General features: G+C 42.6%; 1 protein-coding gene across 4 annotated transcripts; it reads left to right on the forward strand.

Annotated features, from left to right (window-relative positions):
- Positions 1-11,447: 11,447 nt before the first annotated feature.
- On the forward strand, positions 11,448-26,635 carry LOC139564963 (putative E3 ubiquitin-protein ligase UNKL). Of its 4 annotated transcripts, none has more exons than XM_071384915.1 (16): positions 11,448-11,578; positions 12,401-12,610; positions 15,449-15,625; positions 16,556-16,722; positions 17,422-17,557; positions 17,655-17,772; positions 17,903-17,987; positions 18,077-18,237; positions 18,707-18,895; positions 19,449-19,502; positions 20,145-20,322; positions 20,428-20,517; positions 20,623-20,856; positions 21,020-21,213; positions 21,332-21,589; positions 21,761-26,635. In XM_071384915.1, exons 1-16 carry the CDS (start codon positions 11,514-11,516, stop codon positions 21,914-21,916), a joined length of 2,472 nt encoding a protein of 823 aa, XP_071241016.1. In that variant the 5' UTR covers positions 11,448-11,513; the 3' UTR covers positions 21,917-26,635. The 4 variants fall into 4 exon arrangements, with proteins under 4 accessions (XP_071241016.1, XP_071241017.1, XP_071241018.1 ...); XM_071384916.1 differs by having other exon boundaries at positions 16,559-16,722; XM_071384917.1 differs by having other exon boundaries at positions 16,589-16,722.
- Positions 26,636-26,642: the final 7 nt, after the last annotated feature.

Consider the following 26,642-nt stretch of genomic DNA (forward strand, 5'->3'; position numbering starts at 1 on the left):
ACCATTGGGGTGCCAGAGCAGCGAACAGTTTTGACTGGGCTGAGCGGGAACTGTACTTCCTCAGAGGTAGGGAGGCGAGCAGGCCAGAGGTGGATGAACGCAGTGCCCTTGTTTGGGTGTAGGGCCTGATCAGAGCCTGAAGGTACGGAGGTGCCGTTCCCCTCACAGCTCCGTAGGCAAGCACCATGGTCTTGTAGCGGATGCGAGCTTCAACTGGAAGCCAGTGGAGAGAGCGGAGGAGCGGGGTGACGTGAGAGAACTTGGGAAAGTTGAACACCAGACGGGCTGCGGCGTTCTGGATGAGTTGTAGGGGTTTAATGGCACAGGCAGGGAGCCCAGCCAACAGCGAGTTGCAGTAATCCAGACGGGAGATGACAAGTGCCTGGATTAGGACCTGCGCCGCTTCCTGCGTGAGGCAGGGTCGTACTCTGCGAATGTTGTAGAGCATGAACCTACAGGAACGGGTCACCGCCTTGATGTTAGTTGAGAACGACAGGGTGTTGTCCAGGATCACGCCAAGGTTCTTAGCACTCTGGGAGGAGGACACAATGGAGTTGTCAACCGTGATGGCGAGATCATGGAACGGGCAGTCCTTCCCCGGGAGGAAGAGCAGCTCCGTCTTGCCGAGGTTCAGCTTGAGGTGGTGATCCGTCATCCACACTGATATGTCTGCCAGACATGCAGAGATGCGATTCACCACCTGGTTATCAGAGGGGGGAAAGGAGAAGATTAATTGTGTGTCGTCTGCATAGCAATGATAGGAGAGACCATGTGAGGATATGACAGAGCCAAGTGACTTGGTGTATAGCGAGAATAGGAGAGGGCCTAGAACAGAGCCCTGGGGGACACCAGTGGTGAGAGCACGTGGTGCGGAGACAGATTCTCGCCACGCCACCTGGTAGGAGCGACCTGTCAGGTAGGACGCAATCCAAGCGTGGGCCGCGCCGGAGATGCCCAGCTCGGAGAGGGTGGAGAGGAGGATCTGATGGTTCACAGTATCAAAGGCAGCCGATAGGTCTAGAAGGATGAGAGCAGAGGAGAGAGAGTTAGCTTTAGCAGTGCGGAGCGCCTCCGTGACACAGAGAAGAGCAGTCTCAGTTGAATGACTAGTCTTGAAACCTGACTGATTTGGATCAAGAAGGTCATTCTGAGAGAGATAGCAGGAGAGCTGGCCAAGGACGGCACGTTCAAGAGTTTTGGAGAGAAAAGAAAGAAGCGATACTGGTCTGTAGTTGTTGACATCGGAGGGATCGAGTGTAGGTTTTTTCAGAAGGGGTGCAACTCTCGCTCTCTTGAAGACGGAAGGGACGTAGCCAGCGGTCAAGGATGAGTTGATGAGCGAGGTGAGGTAAGGGAGAAGGTCTCCGGAAATGGTCTGGAGAAGAGAGGAGGGGATAGGGTCAAGCGGGCAGGTTGTTGGGCGGCCGGCCGTCACAAGACGCGAGATTTCATCTGGAGAGAGAGGGGAGAAAGAGGTCAAAGCACAGGGTAGGGCAGTGTGAGCAGAACCAGCGGTGTCGTTTGACTTAGCAAACGAGGATCGGATGTCGTCGACCTTCTTTTCAAAATGGTTGACAAAGTCATCAGCAGAGAGGGAGGAGGGGGGAGGAGGGGGAGGAGGATTCAGGAGGGAGGAGAAGGTGGCAAAGAGCTTCCTAGGGTTAGAGGCAGATGCTTGGAATTTAGAGTGGTAGAAATTGGCTTTAGCAGCAGAGACAGAAGAGGAGAATGTAGAGAGGAGGGAGTGAAAGGATGCCAGGTCCGCAGGGAGGCGAGTTTTCCTCCATTTCCGCTCGGCTGCCCGGAGCCCTGTTCTGTGAGCTCGCAAGGAGTCGTCGAGCCACGGAGCAGGAGGGGAGGACCGAGCCGGCCTGGAGGATAGGGGACATAGAGAGTCAAAGGATGCAGAAAGGGAGGAGAGGAGGGTTGAGGAGGCAGAATCAGGAGATAGGTTGGAGAAGGTTTGAGCAGAGGGAAGAGATGATAGGATGGAAGAGGAGAGAGTAGCGGGGGAGAGAGAGCGAAGGTTGGGACGGCGCGATACCATCCGAGTAGGGGCAGTGTGGGAAGTGTTGGATGAGAGCGAGAGGGAAAAGGATACAAGGTAGTGGTCGGAGACTTGGAGGGGAGTTGCAATGAGATTAGTGGAAGAACAGCATCTAGTAAAGATGAGGTCAAGCGTATTGCCTGCCTTGTGAGTAGGGGGGGAAGGTGAGAGGGTGAGGTCAAAAGAGGAGAGGAGTGGAAAGAAGGAGGCAGAGAGGAATGAGTCAAAGGTAGACGTGGGGAGGTTAAAGTCACCCAGAACTGTGAGAGGTGAGCCATCCTCAGGAAAGGAACTTATCAGGGCGTCAAGCTCATTGATGAACTCTCCAAGGGAACCTGGAGGGCGATAAATGATAAGGATGTTAAGCTTGAAAGGGCTGGTAACTGTGACAGCATGGAATTCAAAGGAGGCGATAGACAGATGGGTCAGGGGAGAAAGAGAGAATGTCCACTTGGGAGAGATGAGGATCCCAGTGCCACCACCCCGCTGACCAGAAGCTCTCGGGGTGTGCGAGAACACGTGGGCAGACGAGGAGAGAGCAGTAGGAGTAGCAGTGTTATCAGTGGTAATCCATGTTTCCGTCAGTGCCAAGAAGTCGAGGGACTGGAGGGAAGCATAGGCTGAGATGAACTCTGCCTTGTTGGCCGCAGATCGGCAGTTCCAGAGGCTGCCTGAGACCTGGAACTCCACGTGGGTCGTGCGCGCTGGGACCACCAGGTTAGAGTAGCAGCGGCCACGCGGTGTGAAGCGTTTGTATGGTCTGTGCAGAGAGGAGAGAACAGGGATAGACAGACACATAGTTGACAGGCTACAGAAGAGGCTACGCTAATGCAAAGGAGATTGGAATGACAAGTGGACTACACGTCTCGAATGTTCAGAAAGTTAAGCTTACGTTGCAAAAAATCTTATTGACTAAAATGATATAGTACTGCTGGCTGGTGAAATAGGCTAGCTAGCAGTGGCTGCGTTGTTGACTTTGTTTGAAAGTGTAGCTGGCTAGGTAACCTCTAACTGGCTAGGTAACCTCGACAATTACTCTAGACTACACAATTATCTTGGATACAAAGACGGCTATGTAGCCAGCTAAGATCAAACAAATCAAACTGTTGTACTGTAATGAAATGAAATGTAATACTACCTGTAATACTACCTGTGGAGCAAAGCGGAATGCAACTACTCGCTCCAAACCAAACCGGAAGTGCGTATCGTAGAGGGAGAGGCAATAGAAGTGTTGTTTCTTGTATTATTGTCTTTTGTGTCTTTAGAGGACTGCTTCACCTTAATGTCCCCTTTCCCTTTTCTTCTACATAACTACATAACATTCTACATAACTTCTATGCTTGCTTCGAGGCAAGCAACACTGAAGCACGCATGAGAGCATCAGCTGTTCCGGACGACTGCGTGATGACGCTCTCCGTAGCCGATGTGAGTAAGACCTTTAAACAGGTCAACAGACCTTTAAACCAGGACGTGTACTCCGAGCATGCGCTGACCAACTGACAAGTGTCTTCACTGACAATTTCACCCTGTCCCTGACCGTGTCTGTAATACCAACATGTTTCAAGCAGACCACCATAGTCCCTGTGCCCATGAACACCAAGGTAACCTGCCTAAGTGACTACCGACCCGTAGCACTCACGTCTGTAGCCATGAAGTGCTTTGAAAGGCTGGTCATGGCTCACATCAACACCATTATCCCAGAAACCCTAGACCCACTCCAATTTTCATACCGCCCCAACAGATTCACAGATGATGCAATCTCTATTGAACTCCACACGTCCCTTTCCCACCTGCACAAAAGGAACACCTACGTGAGAATGCTATTCATTGACTAAAGCTCAGCGTTCAACACCATAGTGCCCTCAAAGCTCATCACTAAGCAAAGGGCCCTCGGAGTAAACACCTCTCTCTGCAACTGGATCCTGGACTTCCTAACGGGCCGCCCCCAGGTGGTAAGGGTAGATAACAACACATCTGCCACGCTGATACTCAACACGGGGGCCCATTAGGGGTGCATGCTCAGTCTCCTCCTGTACTCCCTGTTCACCTATGACTGCATGGCCAAGCAAGACTCCAACACCATCATTAAGTTTGCAGACGACACAACAGTGGTAGGCCTGATCACCAACAATGATGAGACAGCCTATAGGGAGGAGGTCAGAGACCTGGCAGTGTGGTGCCAGGATAACAACCTCTCCCTCAACGTGATCAAGACAAAGGAGATGATTGTCGACTACAGGAAAAGGAGGACCGAGCACGTCCCCATTCTCATCAACGGGACTGTAGTGGAGCAGGTTGAGAGCTTCAAGTTCCTTGGTGTCCACATCACCAACAAACTATCATGGTCCAAACACACTAAGACAGTTGTGAAGAGGGAAAGACAACGTCTATTCCCCCTCAGGACACTGAAAAGAGCATCCTGACTGGCTGCATCACTGCCTGGTATGGCAACCGCTCGGCCTCCGACCGCAAGGCACCACAGAGGGTAATGCGTACGGCCCAGTACATCACTGGGGCCAAGCTTCCTGCCATCCAGGACCTCTATACCAGGCGGTGTCAGTGGAAGGCCCTAAAAATTGGTAACGACTTCAGCCACCCTGGTCATAGACTGTTCTCTCTGCTACCGCACGTCAAGCAGTACCGGAGCGCCAAGTCTAGGTCCAAAATGCTTCTTAACAGCTTCTATGCCCAAGCCATAAGACTCCTGAACAGCTAATCAAATGGCTACCCAGACTATTTGCATTTCCCCCCCCTCTTTTACGCTGCTGCTACTCTCTGTTTATTATCTATGCATAGTCACTTTAACTCTTCCTACATGTACATATAACATCAAATACCTCGACTAACCGGTGCCTCCCCACATTGACTCTGTACCGGTACCCCCTGTATATAGCCTCGCTATTGTTATTTTACTGCTGCTTTTGAATTATTTGTTACTTTTATTTTCAATTTTTTACTTATCTATTTTTTACTTAACACTTATTTTCTTAAAACTGCATTGTTGTTTAAGGGATTGGACGTAAGCATTTCACTGTAATGTCTACACCTGTTGTAATTCAGCGCATTTGACAAATACAATTTGATTTGATTACTCGGCTCTCAGCTGAGTCATTGTTTTGCAGGCCAGGAATGTCAGTATAGCCTCTCCCTGCTAACTATTTGTTTAATTTAAACAACATTGCTCCATAATGTTACAGTATTAGCTAAACCAGTTCAGTTTACTAGTAGTATACAAATGTTTGTTGGCACCGAAAGAAAGGAAAATGTTGTGAGCCTGGTAAAATAATCTGTAGTATTGTGTAGGCTGTAGCAATATTTTATGAGTTAGCTATGATTTGAAGTAAGTTGATCTAGCTGTCTTATTTTGTATTTGTTCAATGCCTCTGTCACGCCCTGACCATAGATTGCTTTGTATGTTTCTATGTTTTGTTTGGTCAGGGTGTGATGTTGGTGGGCATTCTATGTTGTATGTCTAGATTGTCTGTTTCTATGTGTTTGGTCTAGTATGGTTCTCAATCAGAGGCAGGTGTCAGTTGTTGTCTCTGATTGGGAGCCATATTAAGGTAGCCTGTTTTTCATTTGTGTTTTGTGGGTGGTTGTTTCCTGTGTTAGTGTTTTCACCATACGGGACTGTTTCGGTTTTTCAGTATTTTGCATTGTTTAGTGTTCAGTTTTATAATAATTAAAATGGACACTTACCACGCTGCACATTGGTCCGACATTTCATACTCTTCAGACGAGGACGAAACCCGTTACAGAACCACCCACCACAACCGGACCAAGCAGCGTGGTACCCAGGAGCAGAGGGTTCAAGACTCCTGGACTTGGGAGGAGACCCTGGATGGCAAGGGACCCTGGGTACAGCCGGGAAAATATCGCCGCCCCAAGGCAGAGCTGGAGGCAGCGAAAGCCGAGAGGCGGCATTATGAGGAGCTAGCACGGGGGGAGGGGGGAGGGACACGGGGAGTGTGGCTAAGCCAGGTAGGAGACCTGCGCCAACTCCCCGCGCTTACCGTGGAGAGAGGTGGACCGGGCAGGCACCGTGTTATGCCGTGAGGCGCACGGTGTCCCCGGTGCGCAGGCATAGCCCGGTGCGTTACATCGCAGCGCCTCGTATCGGCCGGGCTAGAGTGGGCATCGAGCCAGGTGCCATGAAGCAGGCTCAGCGAATCTGGTCTCCAGTGCGTCTCCTCGGGCCGGGGTACATGGCACCAGCCCTACGCATGGTGTCCCCGGTTCGCCAGCACAGCCCAGTGCGGTCTATTCCACCTCGCCGCACTGGCATGGCTACGGGGAGTATCCAGCCAGGTAGGGTTGTGCAGGCTCGGTGCTCGAGACCTCCAGTGCGCCTCCACGGTCCGGTCTATCCGGTGCCTCCTCCACGTACCAGGCATCCGGTGGCAGCCCCACGCACCAGGCTGTCTCTCCGTCTCTTTCCTCCAGGTGCTCCCGTCTGTCCAGCGCCGTCAGAGTCTCCCTCCTGTCCAGCGCCGCCTGAGCCGCCCTCCTGTCCAGCGCCGCCTGAGCCGCCCTCCTGTCCAGCGCCGCCTGAGCCGCCCTCCTGTCCTGAGCCGTCTGAGCCGCCCGTCTGTCCTGAGCCGCCTGAGCCGCCCTTCAGTCCGGAGGCGCCTGAGCCGCCCTTCAGTCCGGAGGCGCCTGAGCCGCCCTTCAGTCCGGAGGCGCCTGAGCCGCCACTCAGTCCGGAGGCGCCCCTCAGTCCGGAGGCGCCCCTCAGTTCGGAGGCGCCCCTCAGTCCGGTGGTGCCCTTTATTAGGGACCCCAGTCCAAGGTCGGCGGTGAGGGTCGCCGCGCCAAAGACGCCTCTTAAGCGGGCTAAGACGATGGTGGGGTGGGGTCCACGTCCCGCGCCAGAGCCGCCACCGCGAACAGATGCCCACCCAGACCCTCCCCTATAGGTTCAGGTTTTGCGGCCGGAGTCCGCACCTTTGGGGGGGTACTGTCACGCCCTGACCATAGATTGCTTTGTATGTTTCTATGTTTTGTTTGGTCAGGGTGTGATGTGGGTGGCCATTCTATGTTGTATGTCTAGGTTGTCTGTTTCTATGCGTTTGGCCTAGTATGGTTCTCAATCAGAGGCAGGTGTCAGTCGTTGTCTCTGATTGGGAGCCATATTTAGGTACCCTGTTTTTCTTTGTGTTTTGTGGGTGGTTATTTTCTGTGTCTGTGTTTCACCATACGGAACTGTCTCGGTCGTTTGTCAGTTTATTGTTTTTGTTCATTGTTCAAGTATTCTTATTAAAATGGATACTTACCACGCTGCGCATTGGTCCTCCTCTTCTCATTCCAATGACGAGCGTAACAGCCTCAATTGATTTCAGAAGTTATATTGGATATACCGTATGGCTGTACAGATTCCTGGTTCGAATCAACCCAAGATCATGAACCCTAAAGATGGGACAAAGTGCATGACAAGGTGGCCCAGAGGAATCCAGCTGTTCTGAACGAAGACCTCTAGTGAGGTAAGTACACACACACATACACACACGCGATACCAGCTTGATATGTCCCTTGTCACCTGTGTTTTTACCCACAGAGTAACAGCTCTGGTGCTCTCTGTCTCATTCTATTACTTCTTGCTCAATGCTTGACCTAGGGTTTGAGAAGAGCTGACAAATCAGAACTGAGTAAGATTGTTAGTGAGCCCCATGAGGAGCACCTGATACTGCGCTGACTTCTCTGTCCTGGATGCTCTCCTGCCCAAACTGTCCCATTGTGTTCCCCCACCTCTGAACCCCCTTACCCCAAATAGAGTTGCCCCTGATCCTAGATCTATGATCAATCTCAATTTGAACTCCCTCTCTTTGTCGCTCTCTTCCCATTAAATGTGTGTTGTAATGAGGTTCTTATGAGGTTCTTATTTGGTTAACTGTTGTTACTTATATTGTCAATTTTGTTGTTTCATTTGTTTTTAATGTTGTTACCACTTTGAGTAAATGTATTTTATCTACAAATGTATTGTTTTTCTTACATTTAGATTTCAGAGAGAATTTCAGTGTACATTTACAGCAGTATCCTGGCACCAGAATTGCAAGCTTAATACTGTAATTATGCTTTGCAGCAGAGATGATGCAAAATATTTCACAGTACTATTTTCCTTACTGTAAAACATTACAGCATCCCTCTAAATTTACAGCAGGGATGCTGTGATATGTTTTACAATAAGGAAAATAGTACTGTAAAATATATTACAGCATCTCTGCTGTAAACAATTACAGTATTAAGCTTGCAACTCTGGTGGCAGTATAATGCTGTAATTTACAGGGAAAAGTTTTATGGAGTAACACAAATAAACTATGACCTGTAAATATTTAAAAATATTTCACAAATATTGACCATGAGTCACTTAAGCAATAAGGCACGAAGGGTTGTGGTATATGGTCAATATACCACGGCTAAGGGCTGTTCTTATGCAAGACGCATCGCGGATATTGGCCATATACCACAAACCCCTGAGGTGCCTTATTGCTATTAAAAACTGGTTACCAACGTAAAGAGCAGTAAAAATAAATGTTTTGTCATACCCGTGGTATACGGTCTGATATACCACGGCTGTCAGCCAATCAGCATTCAGGGCTCAAATCACCCAGTTTATAAAAATAAATATGATTTGTAAATATATTCAACATAGCTCACACATAAAACTACAATTTGAACAAATATAGAACGATTTGTGAGCAAATGTTCAGAAATCCCTGACATTTAAAACTGTGGAATGTGCATTTGCACATTCAAAAAGTGCCTGTGGATCTGTATTCTGTGTTTATAGAATTCTTTGATTTCCCCCCTCCCACCTGTCCATGTATTGCAATCCACAAATGTAGCTTCAGATGAGAGTCGGCTATCTCCATGCATTGGGATAATCTTTATGTCACGTGACGAAATTACATCACGACTGTGTACTTCTTGTCCTTAGCTAGAAGAAAGAACAGCTTCATGAAATGTGAGTACAACGTTTATTTATTCAACAAATTATGTTAAAATGTTCAACAAATGACTTTCGTATGAATATTAAATTTGACCATTGGTGCATGCAATACCGAGTGTGTGTACCGGTAGCTAGCAGGCGATCTCGTCACCTGTTTAGACAAACCACCTAAATTAAACTTACTAGCAGTGGTTGAAAAAGTACTCAATTGTCATACTTGATTTGAAGTAAAGATACCTTAATAGAAATGAGTCAAGTAAAAGTCATCCAGTAAAATACTACTTGAGTAAAAGTCTAAAGTATTTGGTTTTAAATATACTTAAGTATCAAAAGTAAATGTAATTGCTAAAATATACTTATGTATCAAAAGTAAAAGTAAAATCATTTCAAATTCCTTCTATCAATAAACGGCACCATTTTATTTATTTTATACGCCAGAGGTATACTCCAACACACATAATTTACAAATGAAGCATTTGTGTTTTTAGTGAGTCCATCAGATCAGAGGCAGTACTTAACTCAATGATGCAACACAATACAGAAATGTATTGAACTGACAGTACTCAGACACAGAATGCATGTATTGACTAGGAAACAACATATTAATACATTTATCTAAGCATGCACAACAAATGACTTGGCTAGCTAGTAAGCCTATACGGAGCAGAAAACAGTAGCTGAATTTCTAACATTTCTAATCAGATAATGTTACAATTTCTTAATACCTCCACACCAGTCAGGAAAGAGTGATTTGTCCTGCCAAAGCATCAATTGCCCTGTTAAGTCCCTGAAAGACAACAGATTGAAAAAGATGATTTGCAACATTTCTCAGATTTTTTTTTACTGAGTAGTTCTTCATAATTGACACATTCCTGAATTAACAATTAACTATTAAGCTGTGTTGTAAACTACTTAAGTAAAAATACTTTAAAGTACTACTTAAGTAGTGTTTTGAGGTATCTGTACTTGATAAGTTTTACTTCACTACATTCCTAAAGAAAATAATGTACTTTTTACTCCATACATTTTCCCTGACATCCAAAAGCACTCATTAGACTTTGAATGCTTAGCAGCACAGAACAATGGTCCAATTCACACACTTATCAAGAGAACATCCCTGGTCATCTCTACTGCAAGGGGCTGGGCAATGGTGCCTGTTCAATAAAAGGCAAAGTTGTAAAAATTATTAACCTGACAATAACACTTGACCAGCTGCTTTTGGACCCTACTGCAACTCCCCACTAGTCAATCTCCCATGGGGAGTCAATCTAGTCAATCTCCCTCATTTATGGGAGGGAGAGAGAGAGAGATGGGGGAGGGACAGAGAGATGGGGGAGGGACAGAGAGATGGGGAGGGACAGAGAGAGGGGGGAGATGGGGGGGGGGGGGGAGAGACAGAGAGAGGGGGGGGGGACAGAGAGAGGGGGAGGGAGATGGGGGGGTGGAGAGAGAGGGGGGATGGAGAGAGAGAGGGGGGAGGGAGAGAGGGGGGTGGGAGGGAGAGAGAGGGGTGGAGAGAGAGAGGGGGGGTGGGAGGGAGAGAATGGGGGAGGGAGATGGGGGGGTGGGAGGGAGAGAGAGAGGGGGGGGGGACAGAGAGAGGGGGAGGGAGATGGGGGGGTGGAGAGAGAGGGGGGGTGGAGAGAGAGAGGGGGGAGGGAGAGAGGGGGGTGGGAGGGAGAGAGAGGGGTGGAGAGAGAGAGGGGGGGTGGGAGGGAGAGAATGGGGGAGGGAGATGGGGGGTTGGGAGGGAGAGAGAGAAGGGGGGGTGGGAGAGAGAGAAGGGGGGTGGGAGAGAGAGAAGGGGGGGTGGGAGAGAGAGAAGGGGGGTGGGAGAGAGAGAGAGGGGGGGAGAGAGAGAGAGAGGGGGGGGAGGGGAGGGGGGGAGAGAGAGAGGGGAGGGGGAGAGAGAGAGAGGGAAGTCTGTCTGTCTGTCTGTCTGAACAGGAACTGGTATCATTGTCCTTGGTCATCATAACATGGTGAGGTTGATGGTGATGCTGACGTTGCTGATGATTTTGGGCAGCATATTTTTGATGTGATTCGAGGATGTGCACAGTGCGCTTTGCTTGTTATGTAACTTTGTACTATTGCTATTATTACAGATCCACAAGCACCTTTTGAATGCGCAAATACACTTTCCAAAGTTGTAAATGTTAGGGATTTCTGAATATTTGCATGCAAATATTTCTACATTTGTTCAAATTGTAGTTTTATTTATGAGCTATATTGAATATATTTACAGATCATATTTATTTTTGATTTATGGTGAATATCTGAAATATTTATACATATTCACGGATTATGGTTTAATTTGTGAAATATTTGTTTTACATATTTCCGGACTATAGTTTTATTTTAATATATTCACACATCAAAGTTTTATTTGTGAGTTATGTTGAATATACGCACGGATCGTGGTAGACACATTTACAGAATAAAGAAACAAATCTCACTTCGTACGCAAATGGCACGAAACTGGACAGTTCGCGCAGGCGTGTTTCATTGTTTTGACTGAAAATGCCGTCGGTTTCGAAAACGGCGGCGAACGCTTCTCCTCAAACGGAGAAACCAACCCACTATACGTAAGTAAAGCAAACGTTAAATGGACAAAGATGTATTTGTTAAAATACCGTGCTTCTTTTATGTACAGAATATTGTTTTATAGTTGGACTGCTTGATATTCCTTCACTCGTAGTGCAGTAAAACATGGTGCTTTTCCTTTTGTAAATTCTTCCCAATGCACGCAGCTAGCCCAGCGCTAACTTGCTAGCTACATATTCAAATTGATACAGTAACTGAATTTTAACAAATACATTTGTATAATTGTATTGTGTGACCGTGAAAATGTTCCACATAAAAAAGAGGCGTAACATTAAAAAGCGGAATTCGCAGAAACTTGGATGGTGATTAACGTTTGCTAGCCAGTCAGCGTGCTATCGTGGACTGGGTAACGTTAGCGAAGTTGAATGGTTTGCCATCCAGCAGTGTTATCCTTTTCCTCTTTCCACCTCGGCCTTATTTGCTGTCTGTCTACGCATGTGTTTTGACGTACGTTCTGGTTGTTTGATAGAGTGCAACGCCGAACATTTTGCGTGGATTGTATGTGAATGGTCAAAGTAGATAGCTACTAGCTTTCACTACCAAGTAGTTCTAGCAGTTCGAGTGATTGTAAAATTCAGCTACATAGCTAGCTAGTGTCAATCAAATATTAGTTGTAGATGGTGTAAACGTTTATCTCCTTACCTTTAGCATAGATAGTGTTTCGTTTTAATTTCAAAAGCGAAGCTGTAACATTTCTATCAAAGTTAATGTGATATTTCCCCTGAGCTTTGGACTCAATACCTTTTTACACGATGTCTGGTGGTGTCTGTCATAAACACCGCCTTTGTCTTTCCATTTTGCAGATATTTGAAGGAGTTTAGGACCGAACAGTGCCCTCTCTTCTTGCAGCACAAGTGCACACAACATAGACCCTTTACATGTTTTCATTGGCATTTCCTCAACCAGAGGCGAAGACGACCGATTAGAAGAAGAGATGGAACTTTTAACTACAGCCCTGACGTTTATTGCACAAAATATGACGAGACTACGGGCATTTGCCCAGATGGAGAGGAGTAAGTGTGACGCTTAATTTCCCCCCTGTGAATTATTATGTTTTGGTTAGATTGTTGCTACTGTATCATGCTTATCAATATTGTGTTGTGGCTGTTCCGGTTGAGAATTCACTCAAATTGGGCAGGTTGCCAGTTTAGTGAGCACACTTATAACGGTGTTGCTAATATTTTATGGATGCTGCATTGTTTCAGTAGGAAGTCAGATTCATGCGAATTCCTGAAGTGAAAATTCCTCGTTGCACAGAATTCAGCTCGCACCACGAGCTTGGTGATGACCTAGCTTGCACATGGTGTTGTTGACTTGTCTATTGTTCGAGCTAATGTCGATCCGCCTGGCCTCGTATGGCCCCAAGGGGGAGGACAGCCGTTCTCAATAATGCGGAACCAACTGAATTATTTAACCACATTCATTGTCATTTCATGGATGTGTTTTTGTAATTCTCGCTGCACACGTCTGTTTGGAGCTGCAGAGTGGGGTTGAGCTTCTTCCTCCAGCTTGCAAGGAAACGATGAACACACCCCCTGTTTTCTTGCTCGTGATTGAACCGCCTTTGCACATAGCCTTCTCCCATTGGTTGAGCAAGCGATGTTTATTGTTCCCGAGTCGTTGAAAATGAGGTCGCTTTGAACGAGTTCCTGCTTTGTATTTGTATCCTTAATGTTGTCACAAGTAGTTATACATGGACGTGTCTGGTTTTTACCACTTGCACTGTATCATTATGTTAATTGAAACCTAAGTAGCATGAATTGATACGTTTCCATGTGAATTCATGCAAGTACAATACAAGAGGCATTTCCTAATTCAAGTATCAGCTCAGCCTAAGCATAACTACTCCTTTGTGATAATTAATATAGATGTACTGAGGGGAGAAATGGAGTATGTAAGTCTTTATATATTCTTTCTCTATTGTTTAATGGCTACTGCAACATTTTTAGGCCCAACCCTCAATGCATCAGCTATTTTCACTTTATTTTTGTAACAAAATCAGAGGAACATATTTTGAATTTTTGGGGTATGCCACTTCAGCTCATTCTTAGAACTGTAGTTTTCGTTACTGGTGTGACACCAATCTACTGAAAATGAAAGTAACAAAGAATAGGCCTAAATGAGCCTACACATTTGTAAAGACACAATCATAATAATGATAGCATGTACAAATGGTAATAGATGTAGCCTAAAATATGATATAGCAAGTCAAATTGTGCGTATACAGTTTGTCACTTGAGATTACATATGAGAAGGTTGTGGTGGTGCGGATAGACACCAAAGGAAGGATGAATAAATTCATAAATTAGCAGTTCATCTGCATCTACCTAAAATAAAAGCTACATTATTCAGTTCCCAGGTGTAACAAAATCACAGGGTTATTGTAAAAAACAGAATGCTACCCTGTAGTGAAGGGGGACCTTACATATCATGATATTATATGACGAAATATCGTATTCATAATATCATCATATTATTTCTGCTCTAGTTGAGGATACCTGCACCAAAACTCCAGTATTTTTCCTTCATATAAAACAAGCTATCTTTTTCAATAGAGAACCAATCACAACACATATCGTATCGGCACCTAAGTATCGTGAAGTCCCAGGCATTTCCCAGGACTACTAACCTGTCCTGAGTAATATTACAAAATGCCCATACTTGGCGTACTGGAACAGATGTACTTGTTAGTATACTTACTGGCAGCGCTATCAGTTAAAGTAAAAATATGGAAATGTTAATATTGTATGTGTTGGTTGGGGATTTTACAAGTCTCCCTACAAAATTAACAGAATTAAAGGTTCACTGAAAGGAGCAGGCTATACAGCTAATAACCTAGCCTATTTAATAAGACAGGATCGATGTTCTAGATTATATCTTGAGAAAGATGCTGTTCAACACTAAGAAGAACAGCTCTGAAACATGATATTCAAGCCACTCCTATAAGTTGGGCCTATTTGTGTCAGAGCACCATAAAGAAATGGAGTAACTTGAAACGTCTCACTCACTAGTTCAATGACAAGACTCAATGGCACGGGTCTGGTTAAAGTGCTTTGGTCAGATCCACAGTTTAGTGATATGTAGAGGTAGAGACTAGATGCGATGTTAAAAGTATTTGCGGCAAATATGTAGCATACTGAATACTTTTTTTATAGAGGGGTTGGTTAATCATTGAGAGGTTGAGTTCCAGTTTCCTGTATCAGTGTATTTGGAATTTCACAGCAGTAAGTAAACAATGTTCCTCAATTCAACCAGCTCTCATATTGAAAGTTCAATACAATTTTGGAACTCTGCCTGAGAGCCAGCACTTACACACTCTATTCCGCATTCTACCAGTGGCTGCTCTCTTCTCGTGACATCACATCCGTTGCCATGGTTACTGTTGCTGAGTCAGACGCTTTTGCTGTATTTTAGAAAATGATTGGTTATCTACCATTTTCAATGTGAATTTGAGCACGTTAATAGCGATGTTGCTATTATTTCTGTTAAATTCCTCACCATACATCAAAGCATGTGAGAACGCTGCATCTATAAAAGGCGTTGCATTCCTCTGACTCCCACTGTGGGCATTGGCTACATTTTTGTTTGTCTGATGTGCATATTAAGCACCAAGAAGAACGGTTGCCACTAATACAGGGAGGAAGACCGATGTAACTCATTCCTTTAGCATCGGTCTGTTTCCTTTCAATTAAAATCTGTGGAATGACTTCTTAGGATAAGCACAGCATAGAATTCTAGAAACATAGGGTAGAGACCGATTTTATGCAGATTGTATCTCTGTCACATCAAATCCTGATCATTTTAATGAGGAAGTCTGCATTTGTCTAATCATCGTTTCCTTTCCTGTCTAGCTGTCCTTACTTGCACCGGACCACTGGTGACACAGAGCGGAAGTACCATCTTCGCTATTACAAGACTGGTACCTGTATCCATGAAACTGATGCCCGCGGGCACTGCGTGAAGAACGGCCTACACTGCGCCTTTGCCCATGGCCCTCATGATCTCCGCCCCCCTGTCTACGATATCAGGTGATCTATCATGCCTTTAGTAACCACTCTGTTCTCAAGGTGTCATACCTTCACGAACATGTGAATAGGCTTGTTAAGCCAGTTAGCTGAGTACACAAGCATAAATCATGCAAGGTCTGACCATGCACTGACAAAATGTACCAACTGATTCCATTCGTACATCATCGTTTTAATGAAATTCTTAAATTTACCCGTAGACTATATTTTTTGGGCTGGCTGTCAACCCCGTCTCTACCATTGTTAGTGTTACTTTGATTCAACATGGTACGCCTAGCTGTCTCCGCTGAAGTGATACGTCTGTATCCACTCCAGTACATGCCCATACATGGCAGTGGGAGAATGAAGCGTGTTAATCTATTTTCCTAGCTCAATTAGTCTTCCTGATGCCTCTCGAATTGGCCGGGGCTAAGAGCAGATGAAAGCACCATTTTTATCTTCATAGACATCAGTCATAGTGTACTTATTGCCAGGGTTGATGTTGGTTTTGTTGAGTACCAATACTGTGCAAACAATGAAAGTGTTAAATGATGGTGATTTCTTTAATGGGATGAAAGATTCAGTGGTATATTTGAAGTAATAACCCCACATATCTCAGAGTTGGATACAAAAACTAGGCCCATATCTGTAATGCAAGCAATGGACTTAAGCTTAACAATAACATACATTTGCTCTTTTACTATGAACCATGTGTTCACATTTTAAATTCCTGTCACTCGAAAATAGCAATACCCTGTCCAACGTTCCATGAATGACGTCACATTAAGGAATGGGAGCTTGAAATAATTCAACAAAAACAACATTAAATGTGGTATCAGAGGCACGATCAAGCGTTGCCTAGCAACTGTTGAGCAGAACAAGTCTAAGAGCAAGGCATTGCCTGAATATTCTACATTTGTCTCTTCCTCTTTTTTTTGTTTTTGTTTTGTGTAGTAGCTCTCTCACTGATCTTCTTCATGTGCACAGAGAGATCCAGGCACAGGAAGCCCTCCAGAATGGCCAGTTGGGATCTGGAGAGGGTATCCCTGATCTACAGCCTGGAGTACTGGCCAGCCAAGCCATGATAGAGAAGACTCTTACAGAGGACCCCCGGTGGCAGGGTGAGCAGCAGACGCATCGATTCTGGTGTTGATGTCACCCAGTGCCACATTATTTTTCTAATGATTGGATTTCCTTGACCTGTTGCGTTATAATTTGGCATTAGGTCAAGAACAGAATGTCTTACAATGAGTATGTTTATATGCACATTAATAAATCAATATAAGACTGATTATGGCAGAAGGCAGAGTATGGTATTAGTCATGTAAACACCTTACTCTGCTTATTTGGTGTAAGATCATAATGGTAGTAAGCATACGCCGATTAAAACACCTGCTTTTCGGGACAATCTTTCTCATTATTAGGACATGTAAATGATTTAATCAGAGTTCAGAGGTGTGCACGAGCTTCCTCTTGTGCGAGTGAAGTGAGTTTGGAAAAACTGAAGTATGCATAGTAGAAATAGTTTTCACCATACAAACTTTGTCTAAGAATCTAAATGTTTTCGCAAAAATAACATGGTCGCTGTGGTAGAACGTTTATTTTCATTAGCGTATTATTATTATTACATTTTTATATGCATTCATCAAAGTCCCGTCAGCTAGCCTGATTTCAGATGTCCATGTAAACAGGATTATTAGGGGACTCGTTCTTGAAAAGCATGTATACGTTTGAAGTCAAACGATTATATTGATCTGACTATCCACAATAATAGTTTTATTGTGTGCATGCAACAAACTCATTGTGTGCTTTCCTTCCAGACACCAATTTTGTTTTAGCGAACTACAAAACAGAGCAGTGCACCAAGCCTCCACGACTATGCAGACAGGGCTATGCCTGCCCTCACTACCACAATAGTAGAGACAGAAGACGAAATCCACGCAAGTTCAAATACAGGTAGGCGATTAGGACTGTCTAACGACAAAGAGAATGCCTTTTGACAACTGTGTAATTATTCTGTAATATGTAGTTAACCTCTTAAATGATGTGTCAGGTCAACTCCGTGTCCTAATGTGAAACATGGGGATGAGTGGGGAGAGCCATCGAAGTGTGACAGCGGAGACAGCTGTCAATACTGTCACTCACGCACTGAACAGCAGTTCCACCCAGAGGTAAGTGGGACATTAGAAACTTTATAAACGCTTAGCACATTTTGTCTCTTGCAATGGGGAATCTGTCAAACCTTGATTTGGGAAAATGCCACACAGTTATGAACAGAGAAACCTGTCTTTCTCACTTCAGATCTACAAATCCACCAAATGCAATGACATGAGGCAAACTGGTTATTGTCCTAGAGGGCCCTTCTGTGCGTTTGCGCATGTAGAAAGTAAGTGAAGCTCCTCAAAATAAGTCACCGCTGTCTTGCTTGTTGGCAACCTTTCAAAGTTAAAACCTCCTGTCTGTGTACTTTTTCAGGAATTCCATCCACGGAAGAGACCATGAACTCGTTGCTAACAGCGATGCAGTCTGGCTCCCAGGCCAAGCTGGGGTCTCAGCAGTATTCAGAGTGTCCGGTCAGCGAGTGGGGCAGCAGTGCACACTCCATCAGCAGCATCAACAACGGCCAAGTGGGGAATGTATGTGATCTGATTACTACTCCCTCTCTGCTTCTCTCCACAGTCTTTTACAAAGGCATCTCCGTTTGTATGGAAAAACATGCTGTCAATAGATTAGATACAATTATAGATTAGACCCTGAATAGATATTTAAGCTGTTAACTTATGTCACACCTTTGTTTTGTATATTCTTGTCATTTTCTGTTTCCGTTCTTCTGTTTTCTGTACTTGCCTTGTATTTCACTAGTTTGTAACATCATTTTGTTTCTGGTAGTACTAGTGCACCAAGAAACATACAACATAATTCAAATTAATACAGGATTCAACAGAAACCAAACCTTAACAATTCAGTGTCATTTTCTCTCTCTGAAGCCAATATTCAATCTAAACATCTTCAGTTATCATCTGCTCTCTGGCCTCGTTAGGAAAGCTGGGTTTGTTTGGCTGGCTCTAAAACCCTATTAAGTCCATGTGTACTTCTCTCCCTCAGGTTTCATATTCTAATAGTCCGACTGTAACGCCATGCTCAGGAAGCAACAGTTCATTGTCCCCAATCGGACCCATCGGCAGGTCCAAATGCTTAACTAATGGTAGCTTATGTTCAGAGTCCACCACGTCAAGTGTGTCATCTCTGACGTCTAACTATCCCAAAGCGCCCGGCTTTGAACGCGAGGATCAGGTACTACAATAAGACTGCTCTCTCTCTTTCCCCGTCCTTACGGGAAGACCCCTGTACTCAGCTTAGTGTAGGGCCTGACCCACTGCTATACACACTTTGGTCATACTTTCCATTCTTTTGATTCAGAATTTTGATTTATTTCCATATTAAATTATTTGTCAGTTACTTTTTTTAATGTTACGTCATTTTCTATAAATTTGTGATGACTTGGTGAATACTGAAATTAACAACCAAGGCAAAATAAATAATAGTTTACCCGTTCCAGGTCAAATTCAGTGTTGTGCTTAACATTTTATGAATGTAGATTAGACAATGTTTGGATATGGAACATGTTATCTATTAGTTATAAAACAAATGTCTGCTTATTTAGTTTTAGACTGTCTTAATGGGTTGTGGTGATGACATTAGACATTTTCTCTCTTTTGATAGGGCTGCAGATGACTGATTTATTAACTGAATTTTCTTCACTTTTGAGAAACGTGTTGGCTTTCTAAGACCCAGCCAATTGCTGGGTTTAAGTATTGGGTCATGTGAATGTGCTGTCTGTTTTCAGATAAAGAACTATAAGGGACATAGTGATCAAAAGATGATGGACCAAGACAAGCAGGTGAATAACTAAAGCATTTGCCACTGCCTTTGTATTCCTAGAAGCTAGTCCCCCATAATATTAATTTACCGCCGGTCCAAAAACATGATTGTTATGGAGAATCATTTTAAGTGTAAACTTAAATGACTAAAACCAGATATAAAGTATGTAGAAAAGATAATGGAGTTCATCTTTGAGAACTAACAATCACCAAAATAAAAACTATACAGTCAGGGAGAATCTAAAATTCCAAAAATGGCATGGGATACCCATTGATATGTTAATGTTTGAGTCACTGATAGCATAAGCCATGGCAAAATGTGTAGAATTGCAGGAACTTAGATTTAAAACTGCAATTTTGCCCCCTCTGCTGAAAAATATCATAGGGGAAACACTGCTCGTGATATGTAGAACACTTTATATTTAAAGGTATTCATGTAGAGGCAAAAGGGTTTTGCTGTTATAATTTCAAAGTCATTGGGACCCGTCCAATCGACTTGATAAAAATGCCTATTCATGGTCTCCCATCTAAAGCATATGACCAGGCACGGTATCTGTGGCTTGTCTTACTTCTTAACCAAGCACCAATGTAGTAAAGCTAAGTATTGCTCAAATTGACACTATTAATGAAACAATGCCTTACTATGTACGCCTCTTTTACAGACACACAATAGTGTATTCTCTGGGATGAACCCTCTGGCATCCAGCATAACGTCCAGTATAGAATCTAGCCTGGCCTCCAGTATTGGATCGGATAGTTCCTCACCCACCACCTTATCAACAATGAATGCAAAAGCAACCCCATTCTATCCTGGGAGCAATACTGTGGAGTCAGTTATAGGTAAGTATACTTGTATTGTACAAACTTGTTTGAGGGGTGAATGTACCTCTTTATACAAGGAATACTTATTTTCCTAATAAAAAAACGACTTGCCTTTTCTTTCAGGTTCTGCTCTTGACCTGAATTTTTGTGACATCAATGTTGCCTCTCTTGATAAAGAGTTTGAGGAGCAAGAAAACAACAGTCTTGGTTTAAGTAAGCAAACCTTGTTTGAAACATTGAACACAATTGCCTTAACAGTCTGTTCTGCGTTTTTTAAATTATTGCGAAATTGATTTACGCTTCCTGTTGCCCTCTTAGGTCAAAGGATGCTGGGAGGATCCGCTCCGGTCAACATTCCTGGCTCCCTTGCACGGTCTTCTTCGTTGAATTCCAACTCCTCGCTCTCTGCCTCCCCTCTGAGCTCCCTCTCCCAGTCCCTGTCCCAGTGCCTGTTGTCAGGAATGGCTCCACAGCAAACTCAGCCTCAGGGCCTGCTAACCAAACCTGAGCATGGCCTTCTGGGAACACCTACCTCCTCTCAGAACTCTCTGGGTAAGTTAACAATAGAATATTTACTAGCAATCTTGACAAACATGCAAGAGTAAGCATTATTATTTTACCTGTGAGGCATCATCAACAATTCATAAATACATCACTCTACTGTTTTTTTTTTTGTTGCACTTTGACAAACAATTGTCCTGATCCCACCTTGTAGGTTTGAATGGGGGAGCTAGCAGCATATGGGACTTTGTGAGTGGCAACTTCTCCCCCAGCCCATCACCAGTGTTCAGCAGCCTGGGATCCACCACTGTGAGCAGCAGCGCTGACCTGAACCGGCTCTTCAGGGAGCTGGATGAGGCAAAGAGGAAGATCAAGCAATGGGAAGACGCCTGGCACCAGGTCAAGCAGGTCAGACACTAGTCCCATGCAAGAACTATGACATGAACTAAAGGCACTGCCTCAGTAAGCAATACATCCTGACCCTTGTTAAACCAATTTATATATTTGACATGTCTGTCTGTTCCAGGCATGTGAGGCCTGGCAGAAAGACTCCCATGATGCAAAAGAACAAGCAAAGTCGGCCGAGGCGGAGCGGCAGCTGGCAGAGCAGGCGCGAGAGGACACGGAGCGCAAGCTGAAGGAGCTCCAGGGGGACTTTGACGTGCTGTGTCGCTCCCCTAGCACACCCCTGCTTAGAAGCTATGGGGACCTGGACCAGCTCCCTCTACCAAAGCTCCACTCCATCCAGAGCCAGCTGCGCACTGACCTAGACCTTATAGACGGGGTAAGACAGGCCAGATACTAAGCACATTCTTATTTATAGTGATCAGGATATACATTATGGCAGACTATTTAGCCTAGTGAAACATGTGTTTAAGATCTTGCTTGGAATCATTGTATTGAGTTATTCTGTTGCGAGTAGTTTCTGATACAACCTCTTCTCTTCCCAACACAGGTAATATATCAGCTTCAGTCAAAGAAATGTATAGTTTGCCAAACGCATGATCGTTGCATAGTCCTGCAGCCTTGCCAACATTATGTACTTTGTAAGAACTGTGCACCTAGTAAATCAGAATGTCCATACTGTAAGACAAAAATATTGAAGTGGTGATGTACAATTATTCAAGGTACTACTTAAGGAATTTGCCCTTTGAAGAACTACTAATACATATAGTATGCTTACATTTTCTAAATAGCATTTTGTGTTTCAGTATTCATATAGTAATTCAATTAATAGTTTGATTTGAACTACATAAATGGTGTTTGATAAATCAAGTACTTAAATGTAGTATGTAATTTTGTATTGTAATGGATCACTTACATTTTCCCAAAAGTTTGGGCATCCATAGTTCAAGTGAGCCTAATTTGACTTTATCACTGAAACACATAAGTCAGACAATATTATTAGTATTGCAACCATCTTTGTGAAGATTGATTTCTCGTAAAGCACTTTGTTGACCTGGGAATTTGTTAAAGGGTATTTTTTAAATTAGCTTTGAGCTGTTTTTGTTTCTTAGATTTACATATAATTTTTCTTAATATGCTAATGTATCGAGCTTTTGTGTGTACTGTGAAACATACTAGAATATTTCATGTTTCCTATTGTTAAATCATGGTATAGTTCTATATATCTTGTTAGTTTTCATAGAAACAATAGTTTCTACTTTTCATTCTTTAATTTACACATTTCCATCAAATAAGTACACACGTTTGAATGCATTTTAGGCATAACCAGCAGCTGTAATGTCAGTAAGGCACATTTATGCTAAAGCAGTTAGGAAATCAATTGTCTTTTTAATGATTTACTGAATTGTTCATGATGTAGTTGTTAGAGGAGCATGTCTTGATGTACATAAGTCTGACATGGTGAATTTGATAGGATTCCTACTAGCTCTCAAACATGTCTAGAACATATCTGATACTTGGCCTCTACTCTAGTCTCAAGTGCCTTGCCTTAGATGATAACCATGAGCATCGATGCTTAGAGGATTGTTGTAAAAGCAGACACAGGTAGTCAAAGCTTCTGCACACATTTCTGCATATATGTCTACTTAATTTAGTTAATGTGCATCATATGTATATGCCATAGTGTATTGCTCTATCCTATGTCAAATTATTTCCTCAGATTATAGTTGTATGAAGATATAAATCTTGTCAGTGCCTGTGTCCTGACTTCACACTTACAAACAATATATTTTCCTTGTCTAAACAGGCAATGGTGCTTTTTTGGTGCGGCTTTGATTTAGTGGTTGGGAGTATGCAAGCAAGGAAACAACTCTGGTCTTGTTTGTAAACAAGATAAAAACAGGCTCTGCTATACATTTTAGACTGGTGTTTGTTGTAAGATGCATCATTGGTGTTGAACCTGTAAGTTGTGTTTTCAAATACGACAGTGTAATGTGCTTAGCTAGGTTAATCTAATTGAAATGACCTTCTACTGTGTTCTAAATATGTATTTTTCCTCGCTCTATATCTCGGTCCTTTTAATATTTACAGCAATTAGTATGTTCAGTAGAAAACCATATATATATTCCCAGGTACACGATTTGTAACTTAGTTATAAGAATTGAGAAATAAAATTGTTTACATGGATGGTAATTCAGAACCTCAGAGAAAAACTAAACTTGTGTTTCTCCTAAAATAAAAAAGGTATTGTGTTCCCTCATGTTTATCATGTTAAAATGGCAGGCGAAACAATTTTATTGCATGTCTTATACGCGTCATACGTTAACCAGCTACAAATCTAGATCACTGCCAGATATATTTGTATTGTCAGTCTAGCATACTGTAGAGTCGATCACTTCACTTTTGCAAGCTTTGCTGCTGCTGAGAGAAAGATGTATACATATAGTTGTAATGCATTTACATTCTTGAATGTTATTGTGCATACACAGTTCAGATTTCAGACATCAGAAGCCTAAATTGTCACACATGTTAAGCAGTAACCCGTTTTACTTAATATATATCAAAATGGCATCATAATAATTGTTACCTAACATTGAGACATATGTCATGGTGTCTAACATTTAGTATACCAAGTTTATAACTTCTATAATGTTATAGTTCAAGTAAAGTACCACTTAAACAAAGACTCTTTTGATTAAATTGTGCATTTTTTTTTAGTCAGTCACACGTTCGGGTACTTTTGTGAATCTTCGAAACATTGTTACAGGCCATTCAATGTACTGCTGTAGAATGTCTCGATTCTTAAATTGGTTGTTGGAGAATCCTAATAAAGCTACGGGGCAACAGTAAATGCTCACCCCAATTTTTAATATACCACAGGTTTTTTATTTTTCCTGTGATGCCAACTAAGTTGATGTGGACTTGACTCAAATGAACCAAAGTGGTGTTGTAGTTTGTTCTTGTAGTTACATTTAAAAAATATGTATTGAAATGTACAATTAGTATAACATTCTCTTCAATGGTTCAATGACAGAAAGAACTATGCCAACTGCTTTTGCTGACAATAGTAATGGACTTGAAGCCCATTTGTAGTTTTACCAAAGATCTTTATTGTTATGTTTCCTTTTTTATTTTTACAACTTAATTTCAGTAATCTAAGCAAATCGTTAAAAACCCGATTTGAAACAAACCAAACCAAACACCTTATGTAGATTGGTGTGCATTTACAGAAACTAATGGCATCCTTTTTTGGTAAAACAAATGACTGGTTAGCAGCATACACAATTCTAGTTGTCTACAAGTTAGTGACATGTTCATATTCTTAAGTGGCCATATAGACAAGTGGGTACCAGTGGAGGCTGCTGAGGGGAGGACGGCTCATAATAATGTCTGGAACGGCACGAATGGAATTTGATACCATTCCGCTCCAGCCAATACCACAAGCCCGTCCTCCCCAATTTAAGGTGCCACCAACCGCCTGTGATGAGTACTATTTTGAAGTATGTTTATCTTTTCACTTTACAGCTAAAATCTCTTAATCCGTTTTAAATATTGATGGTTGTGCACTACTTGTATGCTGTCAGGAGTATAGAGTACACTTTGACTAATGTGCTTTCTTTCATTTGACTGGTGTTTTCTTCACGTTTTAATTCACAATTTACTGCAGTCATTGGAAAGATGGCGATAGTGTATCATTTGTTTATTGGTTAGATATTTGAGTGAGTCATTGACGGGTGAAATGACAGAACTTGATTTATTTAAACCAGCATCAATGGCAGATACAGACGTGAGTAAGTTTTAAGGAGCAACTCTTATCACTCATTCGTTCTTGGTCCTTAACCCCTCTTCAGTGTGGCATACTAAGTATACATCTCCCTTTTACACTGAAAAATAAAAAAACTTAATCTTCATATTTTATAAATATAGCTCTAAATCATTCAATGTTATGGCCATGTTAAACTAATGTTCTTTTGCTATGGACCAATTTATTTATTTTATTTTTACAAATCGGTGCCTTATGTTAAAATGTCATATTTTAACTGGCATTTGAAGAGTATTGCTCTTAATGAGGGGTGACTTCATTGAGTGTAAATTGTTATATTACAGTAAAACTGAAAAATAATCCAAATTCTAGTGCCTTTAGATAATTGTATGTACCATAATCTCCCCAATTAAAATCTGTGGTGGATACCACTCAGATGATTTAGATTTTTTCGATAATATCACTTAATGATTCGAGTGGTAAAATTTGCTTTGTCGTTCTGAAAAGTTACGAATTCTATGTAAAGAGCTAGCATTCGTAAGTGATCAGAGAAGGGCTGTTTTGAACCAGACTACATGTTTCGTAAGGGAGGCTTAGGGCAACCTTAGAATGATGAATACTGCTTCTTCATCTGTCTGTATTTGCCATATCAGTCTTCATAACATGCCACAATACCTACCACCAATAAATATGATTCCTTCTGTACTCAACTTTATTGGCACAAGAAAAAACACATTTACTGTTAAAGAAAAGCACCAACTATGACTCTTTGTTTTGTAAATGTAATTGAGATGTAACAATGCTCTGCAGTGGATTAGCATCATCTATTTTGAATTCTTGTGAAGTGTTTGTTTCTTTGTTTTATTAAATATTGTGATCATGGAACCTGAAGATTTTATGCAATCTTGTACATACATAAATTTATGACGCTGTTCCAATTTAGTATGGAGAGAAAAAATGCATATTGCAGCATAGAACTTTTGTAAAAACATTTAATTGTTCCCAATAGTTCATTTCAAAATGTTCATTTAACATAGAAACCCTGATATATTGAATGTACCGTTCTAAATTAGATATTTAATAGGTCACTGGACTAATACGGAGAGCAGTTCATCCATTAGCTATGATGTAGCATCTAGTTTTGTGAATTGCTATACAATGAAATAAATGTAAGACTTAAACACATGCAGTTTTCCGGTCTCTGTATTTATCAGTGTAATGATTAAGGGGAGGGGGAAAAACATTTTATTTTCTCAGGGTTTCAGTTATGACTGTAGGATAAAAGGTTCTTAAATTGTGAACTGTAGTTCATATATGTATTTACGCTGATGTCGATGGAAGTAGACATTTGTATTACGAATGAGACATGTTCCTTATTTTGTTACAGTAAAGTATGGACAAATAGGACATTGTATATTGAATTAGTATTCAACTACCCCATAGAAATTATCAATGGGAGTTCCCCTGTGTTAAAGTTGATCCTCTTTATGGAATCAAAGAAAGGCTGGATTTGGCTTTTTACTCAAAATTAAGTAGGAGGTATTGAATCTTTTGCTTGTAGAGTATCATTAACTTGTTCAATTGTACTGCAACATTATGCAATGGTTTACAGAATTCACAATTTGTATCATCTTGGCAATTAAAACAATTTTTGATCTTAAATGTGTTG

This window comes from Salvelinus alpinus, chromosome 36 (assembly GCF_045679555.1).
Source record: "Salvelinus alpinus chromosome 36, SLU_Salpinus.1, whole genome shotgun sequence".
Taxonomy (NCBI): Eukaryota; Metazoa; Chordata; class Actinopteri; order Salmoniformes; family Salmonidae; genus Salvelinus; species Salvelinus alpinus.